Source organism: Poecilia mexicana, unplaced genomic scaffold, assembly GCF_051168715.1.
Source record: "Poecilia mexicana isolate PSO_F unplaced genomic scaffold, ASM5116871v1 scaffold_4, whole genome shotgun sequence".
Lineage (NCBI taxonomy): Eukaryota > Metazoa > Chordata > Actinopteri > Cyprinodontiformes > Poeciliidae > Poecilia > Poecilia mexicana.
The window spans coordinates 29,208,528-29,223,629 of NW_028263373.1; the positions used below are offsets into that span (position 1 = coordinate 29,208,528).

Consider the following 15,102-nt stretch of genomic DNA (forward strand, 5'->3'; position numbering starts at 1 on the left):
GAGATTGAATCACGGAGTGGTTCCAAATCATCCCATCCCATACTGGACCTCAAAGGCGTGACGTCAGGACTCGTATCCTCTTGAAGAGTGAGACGGTGTTGTGCTGCAGACTCTGCTTCTGAGGGCTGGGGACACAAAAAACAGACGGTTCACATGGATGATGCTGAATGTGGTGATTTATTGTGAGGAGAGATCACCGTAATCCATTAATGTTGCTCAGGATGTCTGATCTAGAGGACTTCAGTGCTAAACTGCTAATGGACTTTAATAATGGCTAAAAATAGATTGGAGAAATCAAAGGGTTGATTTCTGGGAAGGAAATAACATTTGTCTTGTAAAATATTCTTACTCTGGTGCAGTACGAGAGAGAGAATATTTTTTATATAAATCACTATTTGAACCAGAAACAGAAAAACACATTCTTCCATATTTGAGTTGTACAAAGATTAATTGTACAAGGTGTTTATTTTGTCCTACTACCAAATATAAAAAAACAACAAAAACACAGCTAGATGGTGAGGTGTGGATTTCCACAGCAGGATTTCCCAAGTACAAAGTTTTAAAATGCACACTGAAAGAACAAAAAGCTAAGTATGTTCTGTTTGTCACAGTAAGTACAAGAGTTGAGCAGATCAGCTCGCATGTATAAATCCTGAGATGATTTTTGACAAGCTTCCATATAACATTTTGCTTAACAGATTGCTAATAGACTTCAATGATTAAATCTGGCTATTCAGATTGACCACCAGAGCTTCCATGTGTGTCTTTGTTACCAAATTGTAATGAAATCCATGCAGTTTTCTCACACTTTTTTTTCACAGCTGTACAGGTTAAAAACTTGCAAAATTCAAGACAATTGGCACGAGACTTTACCAGAATTAAATTAAGACCTGAAATAAAATGGAAAACAAATAGAAAATGATAGCTTGATTTGATTTGGTGAAAAAAAAATTATAGTCAAATCTTGCGAGCTACTTGCGCAATAAAGTTCAAGAGAGCCGTGCGTCATTCGCATAAAAACAAACTCCAAGATAACTGGCAGAGCGGCAGTTTTTCTCTTTTTTGTGGATGTATAAAGCAGGAACACAAATCTGGCTCTTAGAGCTTCAACCTCTGCAGCTGAAGCTTCAGACTCCCGTCCTTTGGGACCCATCGGTGGCACCGGGCTGACTGTGAGTCGCTTTAACACCATCGGTACCGTCACATCCCCTCCGGCTCTGAATCAGCTTCTTATTGGTGACCGCGTGCCGCTAGGGGACTCATTTTACGCGCGGACACCAGCAGGCGCACAACGCGACCGTGGAGATACTTGATCCTCCTGTTGCGCCATGGAGAACTCCAGCGCGCAGGCAGCTGCCTTCACGGACTTTATCTCGTCCACTTTGAAGCAAACCGTGGATTCGCAGCTCGTTTCGGAGGGATTTTTAGCGCCCGGTGGTGCCATGCTCCTGGAAGGCGGCGCACTCAGGACTGACGCGGGGCTTGGATTTATGACCTCTCCCCAGACGGAACCTCCACACCTGGTGCCTGCCTTCTGGGACTCCCCACTCAGCCACGGCATCAATGTGTTCGTCGGACTGGTTCTCTGCTTCACCATGCTGGGCCTGGGCTGCACCGTGGAGGTGAGCCAGCTCGAGGAACATATCCGTAGACCCATCGGGGTGTTGCTGGCTCTGGTGTGTCAGTTTGTCATCATGCCCCTGGTGGCTTTTCTTCTGGCTTTAGCCTTTTCTCTGGATGATGTGGCAGCGATGGCGGTCCTCTTGTGTGGCTGCTGTCCTGGTGGGAACTTGTCAAACATCATGTCTCTGCTGGTCCACGGAGAGATGAACCTCAGGTAGGTCCCGTGTGCTCACCCAAATGTGCAAAAGAGTTCACAGCGCGCATCAGAACGCGTCTTTCTTACATTTACGCACAGAATAGGTGAGAACAAATAACGTTACGCTGAGTCTGACCCGAAGTCATTTTTGCATGTCTGTACAGTGATTCACAAACCGCGCCCAGCTTTCTGTAACAACTGTGCTTCTGTCCTCTGCTCTCCCCAGCATCATCATGACCATATCCTCCACCCTGCTAGCGCTGGTCCTGATGCCCCTCTGCCTCTGGATCTACAGTCGGGCCTGGATCAACACGCCCGTGGTCAACCTGCTGCCCTTCGGGGCCATCATCCTGACCCTGTGCAGCACCCTCATCCCCATTGGTTTGGGTGTTATGCTGAGATATCGCCACACACGCGTGGCCGACATTGTTTTAAAGGTAATGTCTGCTCCAGTTACTTTAGTTTTTAAATATATTTGACTTTTCCATTGGAAATACCATAGGCGCTTTGCTGTGGGGTTTGTGGAGACCAACTTTGCGCAAAGACGCACTGCGTAAATTTTCAGCGCTCATCATTAGAGGCTGGGATGGGAGCAGTGAGGGGACGGTGACATCAGAGACACTGAGTCAGGGAGAGCTCCTCCCTGTCCCTTCTGATACAAGTCTCACACGAAGGAGGCGTCTTTGCACTGATGCAGCCCAGCTTGGGATGCGATGTGAGTTTTTATTAAACCAAAACAGATCAGAGATCCTCAACAAACGATGCCCTAACCAAAATATCCTTCAACCCTGAACGCTACAGCCAAAAACTTCACTACATATTGTTAGGAATTTATGTGACAGACCAACACAAAGTGATGTATGGCTGTGAACCAAGGCATAATTAAAAAAATTTTTTAAGAGATGCACATCTGAAAAGTTTTTTGTGCAGTTCCCTTTCCTCTAAAACGACAATGGAATCGTTTGGATCAAAACATTTTCATGTGTTAGAATGGTCCAGTTAAAGCCCAGACCTGAATCAATTTGAGAATCAGTGGCAAAAATTATGTTCATGTAAACTCCCCATCTCAGGAGCTATTTTGCAAATAAGAATGAACTCAAATGCCACTTTCTACAAAGCTGGTAGATATAGAAACTCCAAAAGCTTTCTAGAAAGTATTGAGAATAATAAAATAAAAATTAATGCTGCACTTTTCAGATTTTTTTTTTTTTTTTTTTTTTTGCAGAGAATGTACACTTTTCCTACCACTTCACAGTTATTAGGGCTGGATGATGATGTGTCTAGAAATCATATCACAATATAAACGTTTCATATCAGTCCATATCAAAAATTATCAATTAGGTTTTCTTTTGTTTTAAATATCTGAAATACTGCTAGACTGGTTGCAAACAGACGTGGCTAACTCTGAAACTGCTTCTGTGCAAGTTACTCAAAGGGTTGCTGCTAGGCAACCAAAGAGCAAGAAAGTTAGTTGATTCCACCAACCTTGCTTAGCTAACAGCTAAAGACTTTCCTCTGCCTACATTCCCCAGAATGCTGTGTGAGTCTGGATCAGAGATGAGTGAAATGATTGGTCACCTTCCTAAAATAATGGTCGAAGTCATAAAAAATAGAAAGAAAAAAGGAAAGAAAACTCCACCTCTTTCTCGCCAAAAGGCGATTCAGCCAAAAATCACTTTTGATAAAAAAATAACTTAGGCCATTTTCTTTTTTAGGAAGGTAACAATATTCCATCAGACACATTATGCATACATATTGGTCACGTCTCTGTCATGATATTTATCATTATTGATTTATTGTCCAGCCCTAACAGGTATGCACCATTTTATGTTGGTCTATCTGATAAAATCCCAATAGAATGGACTTAATATCATGGCCGTATGGAGCAAAATGTGAAAAACAACATTTTACTAAATAAAAAGTTGCCTCAGTCTTTCTGATCCAGCGACCCTCTGTCCTCAGGCTTCCCTTTGGTCTCTCCTGGTCACCCTGGTGATGCTGTTCGTCCTGACAGGGGTGATGCTGGGGCCGGAGCTGCTCTCCACCATCCCTCCCTCCGTGTACGTGGTGGCCGTCCTGATGCCTCTGTGCGGGTACGCCGCGGGCTACGGCCTGGCCGTGCTGTTCGACCTGCCCCCCAACAGCCGCAGGTCTGTCTCCCTGGAGACGGGGTGTCAGAACGTGCAGCTGTGCACCGCCATCCTGAAGCTGGCCTTCCCTCCTCAGCTGATGGGTGGGATGTACATGTTCCCCCTGCTGTACGCGCTCTTCCAGGCAGCCGAGGCCGGCATCTTCATCCTGGCCTACAAGCTGTACAGGAAGGAGGTTCTGCGTAAATCAGACCCCACGATGGACGGCGGCGTATCAGACATAACGTATCAGAGGTTCCGTGACGAGGACTTTGAGCCGTCTTACGGTGCTGTGACAGTGAGCGACCCGAACACAATCGTGCTGGAGCCCTGCCCTCCTGACCCCACTCCTGTTTAATACTTTAGGAATTGACATTTCTTTGCTGCTGCTCTTAGGAGATGAGACCAGAACATTTTGATTGCCGTCGTTCATTAAAAACAAACAAACAGGGAGATGAATGTGAAAGATTGATGTGGGGTGCTTTATGTCATGAGCTTAATTCATTCAAGTTAATCACTGTTGCCTTTTAAAATGAAACAACACTGCTGTTCCCTGTGGAGTAAAAAAAAAAAATTATTTACAAAGATTTATGACCGTGTGTAAGTGATGATTTAAAGAACATATCAAAACGTGCAACCAAGCCTGTGCCAAGCTGTATCTGTACATTACTGTATAAAGCAATTAAAGATCTATATGTAGTCGACTTGTTTTTCTTTTGTTTTTACATCCATCAATATTGCACTACTGTCATCTCTTGGATTTTGCTACTCATAATTTTCTTTCCTCCAATTCTCTTAAAGAGTCCGGTACTTTTCAGAAGACAATATAGATTTCATTTCCCTGCATTACTATTCAACTGAGCAATCACATTTTCTAATTTGAGTTCCCTATTATAGACCTTTTTTACTTCCTCAATAATATTCTTTGACACACATTTTGTGCAACTAATATTAAACCAATTACATAAACCAGTAAAATGTTTCTCCACCTTAAAAACAATGCAGTTAAAAAAACTATGGCCAGTTCTTATTTTATTTATACTTATCTAATCCCTTCTATTTATCCCTCTAATTTTTATAACATCAATGTTGCATCCTGTCTAAATGTCTCCCTTTTATTTCATTATCCTATCCCATTTTTCGTAACTTTTTACTTTCTTTCAAACTCTACTTATGCCGAAGAGAACTATATTTAGACAAATATCAATTTACTTTTTTAACAGCCTCCTTAGCCAACATATCTAGTCTCTCATTACCTAAAACACACCGTAGACATGAAAAGTCTCATGTTTAATATCTGAGCAGAAGCTCTACAGCTGAACCCAATCAGGCCTGATGGCGGGTTCTCGCTGTCCAATCTATTTAAATAGTTACAACACGCAGACTGGCCTGGTTGAGCAAAGAAAAAAAAATGGCAACATATGGTGAAGAGCCAGTCGACAGATACTTCTATTCATCTTACAACCCTTATGTGGGCAGGTACACCCGGCCCAGAGCCGCGGGGTGGAAATATAAAGGTTATTTCTCCCACTACGGCGACAACTCTGACGCGTTCAACAACCACCAGCGCGCCCAGTTGAAATCCATCTTGTCCCAAATCAACCCCAAACTCACCCCGAGGCTCCGGAAGGCCAACACCAAGGATGTGGCGGTGCAGGTCAACCCGAAGAAGGACGCCTCGGTGCAGTGCGCCATCGGCCCGCGGACCCTGCAAACCATGAAGCGGGACTTCCAGCGCAGGAAGAGGCAGGAACCCGCCACGCCCAGCAGCCCAAAGGCAACAGGTGGGGTTCGTTATCCCCGAACCCTAGCCGTGTACTCCCCCATAGCTTACCGGAGCGTCACGTCATTCCTTGTGGACGAAAATAACAACAAGGATGCTTCCTCTGAGGCGACGACGACCGTAGAGCTCCACGGCGACCCGGGAGAGGGCACCGAGGGGACGGCGGCGGAGGAGGAGGAGAACGGTGAAGCTGGTGAGGATGGGAAGACCGCAAAGTCTTCTGAACCAAGCCACAAGTTTAAACTACAGCCGCAGGTGAAGGGTGAGCTCGCGCCACCTGTCGCAGAAGAATCAAAGGGCAAGGCCCGCGTGCGCTTCCAGGTGAGTCGAGGCGCGTGCGGTGGCTTTACCGAAGATTTCAGGAGAAACTGAAATGAACCGCAATTTAAGCAACTCCCGGCCCCAGTTACACTTTTGAATATTTCTTTTCTCTCATCGCAGTGTACCACCTGTACTGTTTACCGCTGTAAAGCGGCAACGAAATGCCAACAATATATTCTCTGAACACTAGTTAGAATTGAACAGTTTTTCAAAGATGCTGTCTAAAAAATAAACCTTTCACTTTTAACTGGATAAACTCTATGCACAGATCAGTCGTGTATTCCGGTGAGTAATTGTCTAATTTGCCTTTCTGCTTAATTAGTTCCTGGAACAGAAGTACGGATATTATCACTGCAGAGAATGCAATCTGCGATGGGAAAGTGCTTATGTATGGTGCGTTCAGGGCACAAACAAGGTGAGTAACTTCACAAGAGATCAGTGAATCACTGAATATAGATTTGGTGTAAATGGGTCTACTCTTTTCTAGGTTTACTTCAAACAGTTCTGTAGGAAATGCCAGAAGGGCTTCAACCCATACCGTGTGGAAGACATAACATGCCACGTAAGTTGCATCCCTGCTTCTTCACGTCTGCCTTCTTGCAACTCATTCTCATGAATCTCTTGTTCTCCAGACTTGCAACAAAGCCCGCTGCTCCTGTGCCCTGACGCAGCGGCACGTTGACCCCAAACGACCCCACAGACAGGACTTGTGTGGCAGATGCAAAGGCAAGCGGCTCTCCTGCGACAGCACATTCAGCTTTAAATACATCATCTGAGTCTGTTTGACTAAAACCCTCAACGCATCTGCGCATGCCCTGCTAGTGGTCTACGACTCAAAAGGCCTCTTGAATGCAAAGCACAAATTTTTGATGTTTCAAAACTTTTTTTTTTTTTCCCCCATGCATGTTTTGTTGACTCTGTAAGCACATCATGCCTCGAACGCAATAAATGGCTATCTTGCATTTTGGATGTTTAAAATATTTTATTTTTGCATTAAGTGGTCTTTCATTGGTCAGCAGCGGTTTGGGCATGTGCTCCAAGAAGATGACTAGAGATGTCCTGTAGGAATCAAGTCTTAGTTATCCAGAGAAGGCTGGTATGTGGAGGGAAAATTAAAGTGGATCTACATCCAAAATAACGAGGAATGAGTTGAACTGTACAAGCATTAGTCCCGAGAGAAGTATGGAAGGATGAACATGTGATCAAATGAAAATCCAGAGCACAACCTGTGAAGGAATGCATATTGATGTAGCTTGAAACTGAAGCCAAAAAAAATGGCTGCCACCATCCAAGATGAGCCTATGAAGTTCAGAATAACAGCTTAGTGACTCAAACCTGCTGTGAGCTTTTCTTATGTTAGCTTTATACATACATCCCATTTGGGATGAACAGTGCATTACACAAAATTACAAGGGGGGAAAATACTGGTTTTACACTATACACTTTCTAAAATATATACAGAGTACAATAAGTTATGCTTTCATTATAAGCTGTAGCGAGTCTGCACTTTTGTGTGCAATTAAATGCATTTGTGTATGAGCATCTCCCAATATATATCACACAGTCAAGAGTCTAAAGGCATCTACTTATTTGGTTAAAGAGTGAGTTTTGCGTGAAGACCTGCTGAAGGAAACTCATCTCTCGGAGCAATCAAACACATATTCCTCTTTATACACTCCCTGAAGGCAGGGGGTTTTCCCCACAGGATCACATGTTAAATATCCTAACATTTACAACCTAAGATGTTAGCTCTAATAAAAAATACATTTCTCAAAAAAATATTCTTGCAGTTCTTTCTCACTTTCAAGCATGCATTTGAAAACTTTTTTTTCCTTTTTTTTTATATAAACAAGATTCTTCTGAGTTTGCTTCTGAGTCTTGATGGTGTGTCCTTAACACGGACCGTCGTACGCGCTTCGACACCGGAACCGGAGGAGGCCAGCGCTCAGTGCGACAGGCTCCTCCCGGTCAAATCAGGCAAAAAAAAAAAAAAAAAGGGGGTAAAATAAAATATCCCACTGTGTCCAATCTTCACCAGACACACCATCACATGACTTATTGCAACTGAATTTTGCAAATTGGCTTAGTCTGGAAAAAGCTATGAGCTTTAAGCATTCATACAGGTAACGCTAATGCATGAAGAGTCACAGTTACTTCCCACGCATCCTTTAGCCCTTTGTATGTATAGTCTCTCTTGTCCCCCGCTCCCACAACTCTCTATAGTGAGGCTGATTTCGGTTCGGTCCGTTCCGGTTCGGTTTAAAGTCCGGTGCTGAATGTGGTCGTGTGAAGCTGGCATGCCTGAGCCTGACTCAGAGCCTCGCGGATCTGCAGGTTGAGCTCCATGAGGCGGGTGCTGGCCTGAGACAGGTCCCTGCTGGGGCCCACCACCGCCAAGCAGCCCGTCTGGCCCAGCGTTTGGTGGCGGAAGTAGATGTGCAGGAGGGTCTGAACGGCGTTGTCCGTCTCGTTCCCGAAGATGTCGTTAGGCCACAAAGACCTGAAGACGAACCAAAGAGGGGATCGTTAGATAAACGTCGGTAACGGAAAAGAGCTTTTCTCATGTTATTGCAGTCCAATGATTCAAATTTTAATTAACTTAATTTTTTTTGGGCCCAAGTTAAATCATTTAATTCTTGGCTGAATGTGTTTTTTCATTTGATCTTAGTCTTTTCACTTGCATCTTAAGCTGTGCAAGTTAGTGATAAACATTTAGTTAATTCCAAAACTGAGACTGAGCCTAAGAGATGAATGTCAAATATTGTGAAAAAAAAAGATCAAAGACTACCAAAACATCAGGAAAATAAAGCCAAAGTGACCTGATTTCATACTACATATTAATATACTGCTGGTTGTCAATGATAATTTATGTTTGCATGTCTGCAGGGAATCCTTTGTTTCACACTTTGTCAAGTTAAAACCACAAACTTTTCTGTAGTTTATCGGGATTTTGCATGACAGATCCAGAAAGATAGTGTGCAATTTTAAATAGGACAGTAAAAGAATGCAAAGTATTTTTTTGTACTTAATAAATATACACAATTCTGAAAAAGGTGGCGTATTTATTCCTCTTTAAAACATTCAGAATCAGTAATTCAATCTGTCTGAGCTTGATTTTTAGTCACTTTTCTTTAAAATGTCTTGATGGTGGAGACAAAAATGTGCAGCTATAATTTTAGCAAAAAGCAGTTCTACAAAGTATTAAGTCCAATGTGGCTCCCAAAGGATGTTACACTTTTCAGATTTTTATTCATAAGAAGAAACATTATAAATCCTTTGCACTACTTTGATTTTATTCATCACATAAAATCCCAACAACTTAGATTGGTTGTAATGTGACAAAATGTAGTACATCATAATACACCAGAGAAATGGGGGTTAAAAAAAAAACAAAATATTTTTGCCTTAAGTGATGAACTTATATTAGCAGAGAGGAGTGTTTAGCTGGTGCTTCTGTGTTGAACCCACCTGAATATTTTGACCTGCGTCAGAGCGGAGCTGAAGTCTCTGGCTCTCAGCGTTTCTATTAGTGACTGGATTGCCGTCTCGGTGTTGGTCTGGGCATTGTCTGACATGCACACATCCTCCTGGTTATCATTTCCTGTTTCTGCCTCGATCAGGCAGCTCTCCAGGATGGTGAGTTCCTCGGACATGTTGGTCACCTTGGAAACGGACAGAAAAAAACCCGAAACCCTCACTTATCGTTGCATCATAGCGTTAAATAACATGTGCAACATAAAGCTGGGAGGTCAGCTAAATAAACCTGAAGTACATATTAACTGGATTAGGTGGCTCTCATCGATCTGTGATGGCAGTGATCTAATTACACCAAGTAGCGAAATCTGATTAGGATTTGATCGTAATTTAGGCCAGGTAGGGATCAACTGCGATGCAGATGTGGTGACGATTATTTACACGGCCTGAGACCAGAATGCACTGCAGGTAAACAGTTCATGGCCACATGGTGTCAAGTGTTGCTATGGAAAAAGATAAATCCAACTAAAAACAAATCTGCATTTTGTTTTAGTTTCTCTAACAGAATAAACTAAATTAGAAATAATTGGGGAAATTATAATGTAATGTTTCAACTGTTGAGTTTTCTGTTTTTATGATATAAAACTCTGAACTGACTTGTTGCAGTTGGTAAATCAAACTTTCTGACATATGGATAAACTGAACTAATCAAATTAATTTTAAGTTGTTTTACATTTAAAAACAAGAACAAAAAAAAGATTCTGGTTAATATCCTGTAGATATTCTCCTTTATAAATTGTTGACTTTCCAAGGAAACACAGAAAACTTGCTAAGCCTGGTGTCTTTTTGAGTTAAAAATGTTTAAAGTTGACAGGAAATTTGAAAATATCACTTGATAATAATGTGTTATTGAAAGATTGGAAGTTTAATACCTGACCATCAACAATAAAGTCTTAAAAAATGGAAACATTTTAACAAGACTTAAATAAATAAGCAATGCTTAGCCTGGTGGGGGCACAAGTAAGGCCTGGTGGCCCGCCAGGCTTATAAAACACCAGGGGAAACCCTGACTTTCTGTCTTTTTTTTAACCTATAATCAACTCAAAGTAGTATTAACACAAAAAAAAACTAAACTGCCAAAAGGGGTTATAAAACTTTAAAAAGCAAACGTTTGAGTGTTTGAAGCAACAAAGCTAGTCAAGTCCAACCTCCTTATTTTTTTATTTCTATTAACTTTAAAGTGAGTTGCATCTTGTTTCTCCCTTTTAAACAAACCACATGTTCTTACACCTTCTGCTGAACCCAAAGGAACGGTTGCTTTGACTAATATTTATTTAACCTAACTTCTGTCTGAAGCTCTTCAGATTATCTCATTCTGAAGCTGGAAATTCAGATTTTATGTCAGTTGTTGAACGCTCCAAAAGGTAAAAAATAAATAAATAAATAAATTTAAAAATTGCCCACATTATCAACGGTTCATAACTTAATCTTGCAGCTGGCTGGTAAGTTGTTTAATCTCGATTGAGGCTTGTTGCCATGGTGAGAGTTCAGCAATCCCCGATTACCCCCACACCCCCCTCACCTCTGCCTCTCGCTTCATGGTGTCCACTCTGCTGATGAGCTTGCAGTAGGCCTGGAACAGCAGAAGCAGCTGAAAGTGCAGCTTGTAGAGTCGCCGACACAACTCCAGCTCCTGCGGAGACAGACGCAAAAGGAGCACGTTTCAGCACAGTCTGCGCCGGCGTTACTCTGATCGTCACATTGTCAAATTAATTGTCAACCTGGGTTAGATATGCGGGAGGAAATGAAAACGGTTAACATGGGGCAGTGCAAAAGTTTCATTCAGTTTGGGCCACAGAGGAAGAAGCGAGGAAGCTACGATTATGGTCACTGATGAAATCGGTTTTGTCACCACATGGCATGAACCTGACTATGAGACAAGATGAATGATCCAACTACAATCTCAATCTGAGAAGCATGGATGGAAAAAAAAAGAAACAGGATTTGAACAGAAACAGGAATGGGGTAAAAAAAAATGTACATGCAAAATGAAACGAAACAAAATGATAGCTTAAGCGTATTTTTCAGACAAGAAATCACCTACATAAATACTGAACATGTGCAAATGATGATAGCACACAGCACAAAAACAAACAGCAGGGCTGATCTGACTGTCAACATTACGACTCAAAACAGAAGAGCAGAACGTTTTGATTGGGCCGACATGAGGTTGAATTGGGTTACATGACAAAAAATGAAATCAAAGCAGAAACAAAGATTGAGACACAGAGGTGGGCGGGAGCAGAGCGATGAGATGGTCAGTGTTTTGTCCGGGTGGCGTCGTTATTGAAGTCTATAACAAGAGAACCACTTACTGCTAGATTTTCCATTTGCTAAGCAAGAAGGTGAGCAGGTCACACACACACACGTATACACACACACAAACAACAAGGAGAGAAAGACCAAGAATTAGTGAGCTTTAAACATGACAGCTTAGACATGGCGACCTGAAGGCCAAGGAGCGGCGCTTCGTCATCTTCCCTGCACGCGGCGCAAAGAAGGCCGGAAACATGTGAGCTGACTTAACAGAAACTTGATCGATAAAAGGCAAAAGAAAAAAACAACAACAAAACAGCGTGTGTAGAGAGTGAGAGAAAAGATTTGCTGCACAAGTGGCTGAACAGAGGAAGGAGCAGTGAAACTGTAAATAAGTTTGGATGAAATGTGAGAATACACGACTTTGAAGGGACCAGTGCCTTGCCAAGATATTCACACCAGATTTCGCCTCAATGCAACACCAAAAGTCAGAGCATTTGTTCAAGGCCGAAACGATTAATCGACAACCAGCCAAGTAAACAAGACACACAAAAAATGTAAACAAGCTAGTCCACAAACTAGGTTGTAAGTCAACATCAGGGCTGAAACAATTAATCGGATTAATCGTGATTAATTGATTACTGAAACAATTGTAAACTAATTTAGCAATCGATTAATCGTTATCTGGGGGTTTACAGACTTAAAAAAGTCAATCTGCCGAAAAAAATCCACCCCATATTCAGAGCAGTAGTTAAGCCAAAACTGTATCAAAAATATGTACAAATAATAGTGGAAAAGGTTTTAGATTTACTAAAGGAATGCTGTTCTAGTCTTATTTAAAATTATTTTATTTGCATCTTTTATTGTATTTCCAATATATATATAAAAAAAAAGGACTAAAATCTTTTGAGTGGTGGAAAAACTAAGACTGCACATCATCCTGGACATGCCATCCCTACAGTGAAGCATAGTGGTGGCAATGTCATACTCTGGAGGCGTGAAACCTTTTAGCAAGGGTCTGTCCGTTCGGAGTCATCAGAAACCTACGGAGCCAAACAAGCTAGCAGACAGGTGAGCGTCGGTTCCTACCTGAGTGTGAGTGTTTGGTCGCTGGCTGCTGTCTTTGTCCCCAAATGTTTTCCTGCAGTTTTCCAGCCACTGCGGGGTTGAGAGGACACAGACGTGAGAGGAAACACATGGAGAAAATAAAACGAGCTTAAAAGAAGGAGAGGGAAAGCCCAGTGGAAAAAGGAGCATTGCAAAGTGTTTTTAGAAATATGCATTTGCATCAGTGTTTGTGAACCACATGGGTTGGATAAAGCTAAAGATTTAATAAGAACGTTGTACTTAGCGAATTAAAGATAGTCTGTTCCTGAGCGTTGGATGGTATCTGGCCCTACAGGGAACATTGCCGTCTTATTCGATTAGCGTTTTGCATCCCAGAAGCCTCGGAAATCTCATTTCTCTTTTGTCCCCTCCCCATTGCTCCGCCTCTCCCACCCCTCACAGCGTTTTCCTGTCTGGCCTCCTCTAACTGATTTAGGCAAGCTCAGAGTTATTTTTATCCCTCAGAGCAGGATGATGCAGACGGCAGCAGAACGTACTCGAACCCACCACTGATTTGTCCCCATATGAGAGGCTGGACTTTATCTTTTTCCTGCATCAGCTATATGTCTTTGTGTTCTCCTTGCTGCCCGTGGTGCGATCGCAGAGATATAGAAGAATTTTAATATGTTTTTGAAGCTCATCTCTCTTGAGCTGAGATTATGATGCAGTTTATTTCTCTTTCCCTCTCTCTGTTGCTCGCTCACACACACTGCGATACAGCAGCTGAAAGTGCAGATGTGAAGCAGTCTTCAAAGAGAATGGGGAAGCTTTGTCGGTGGACTTATTTGGGCAGTAGCCCAGGGCAACCATTTTGTATGGGTGGCCAAAGATTTATTTTTTTTAAATATGTGTTTTGCCATCTTTGTACTTCATGTTTTTTTCCTCTAGGATTTTCCTTAAAGGAAACGTAGTTTATTAGCGATATTAACTATGTTGCTGTCATCCAAATGCAACAATCATTAGCATTAGGGTTGTGTTTGAAGGCTTCAACTAAAAATGAATTCAACTTGTCCTTCCTTAGGTCTTTTTCTTTTGCCTTTTCTCTCCTCCTACGTCGGACTGTGGTCACTAGTTTTACTTCACTCTTGAGAGCGGCGCAGCGTTCAGTAGCCGGATTCGCAGCCAGACAGGCAGGAGTCGCCGGTTGTTGGTTTTTCAAAATAATGTAAGTTTTCACATCTCTTTATATTTAAATTCTTTATGATTAGTATAAGTGCAAAAATATAGGCTATATATATGTGTGTATTTATATCTGTCTCATATGCTTTCCACTGTTTAGTATAAATATATATATATATATATATATATATATATATATATATATATATATATATATATATATATATATATATATTAAAAAATAACAACAAAAAAACAACAAAACTTCACTCTGATGGTGTGACGGTTACACATAGAGGAAACCCTGTACTTAATATATAAAACTCATAGGTGCAAATTTGGTGAGTTGTAATATTTTGGGAATTTTAATCTAAATACTAAGTATTTGAAAATTTTGAAACTATAGTTGATTTCTTTGGGAACAACATGGAGTTATTAGCTAGGAGACATATTAAACATATCATGCATCTATTGTATAAGACTACCCATTGCTGTACTGTAATTTTGCACTAGTAAAATGATTTTTCCTTAGTGGATACGGGGGCCAAAACTGGCTCCAGCACGGGGGCCCACATCCCTGTACATCCGGCCCTGCTGGTGGATTATAAAAGCAGCGAACGACACAGGAACTTACGAGCTCTGCAGCTTCCCTCTTGGCGTTGTATGTGTCCAGATGCTCCTGCAGCTCCAGCACACTGAACTTCAGAGTCTCCAAAAGTCCACAAGAGACAAGCTAGAGCAGCATCACACAAACACAACAGATTAGATGCATCTATTTAGGAGCAACAAGTAATGACTTTTATTTTTCTTAAAGAAATGCAGGCAGCCAACAGGATCAGACTCACAGTCTCTGCGTCCAGGAGCACAGTGGGGCACTGTGAGTGAGACGTCATGACCTCGAGCGAGCTGAGGAACTGATTGCCCATTCGCTGGAGCCTCTCCCCCAAAAAGCGGACGGATGAATGTGTGATGGAACCAAACTTCCTCTGGATATTCTGTTCACCGAGAATCAGAAGGAGAAACTATAAGTTCTC

The 15,102-nt window shown here is 42.0% G+C and overlaps 3 protein-coding genes across 4 annotated transcripts in view; 2 read left to right on the plus strand and 1 right to left on the minus strand.

Annotated features, from left to right (window-relative positions):
• The first annotated feature begins 997 nt into the window (after positions 1-997).
• On the plus strand, positions 998-4,409 carry slc10a4 (solute carrier family 10 member 4). The gene is made up of 3 exons (XM_014975854.2): positions 998-1,837; positions 2,046-2,256; positions 3,782-4,409. The coding sequence occupies exons 1-3, from the start codon at positions 1,329-1,331 to the stop codon at positions 4,304-4,306; spliced, it is 1,245 nt and encodes a 414-aa protein (XP_014831340.2). The 5' UTR covers positions 998-1,328; the 3' UTR covers positions 4,307-4,409.
• An 897-nt stretch (positions 4,410-5,306) lies between these two features.
• On the plus strand, positions 5,307-6,828 carry zar1 (zygote arrest 1). Its single transcript, XM_014975855.2, has 4 exons — positions 5,307-6,052; positions 6,375-6,467; positions 6,540-6,614; positions 6,685-6,828. The coding sequence occupies exons 1-4, from the start codon at positions 5,360-5,362 to the stop codon at positions 6,826-6,828; spliced, it is 1,005 nt and encodes a 334-aa protein (XP_014831341.2). The 5' UTR covers positions 5,307-5,359.
• A 186-nt stretch (positions 6,829-7,014) lies between these two features.
• Positions 7,015-15,102, minus strand: part of fryl (furry homolog, like) — a 71,626-nt gene continuing 63,538 nt past the window's right edge. For both annotated transcript variants that reach the window (XM_088005168.1, XM_088005167.1), the window contains 6 exons: positions 14,914-15,063; positions 14,703-14,801; positions 12,932-13,000; positions 11,109-11,219; positions 9,521-9,714; positions 7,015-8,552 (listed from right to left, as the gene is read on the minus strand). In XM_088005168.1, coding sequence (XP_087861294.1) covers positions 8,312-8,552; positions 9,521-9,714; positions 11,109-11,219; positions 12,932-13,000; positions 14,703-14,801; positions 14,914-15,063 — 864 coding nt within the window. In that variant the 3' untranslated portion in view covers positions 7,015-8,311. The remainder of the gene's footprint in view (positions 8,553-9,520; positions 9,715-11,108; positions 11,220-12,931; positions 13,001-14,702; positions 14,802-14,913; positions 15,064-15,102) is intronic.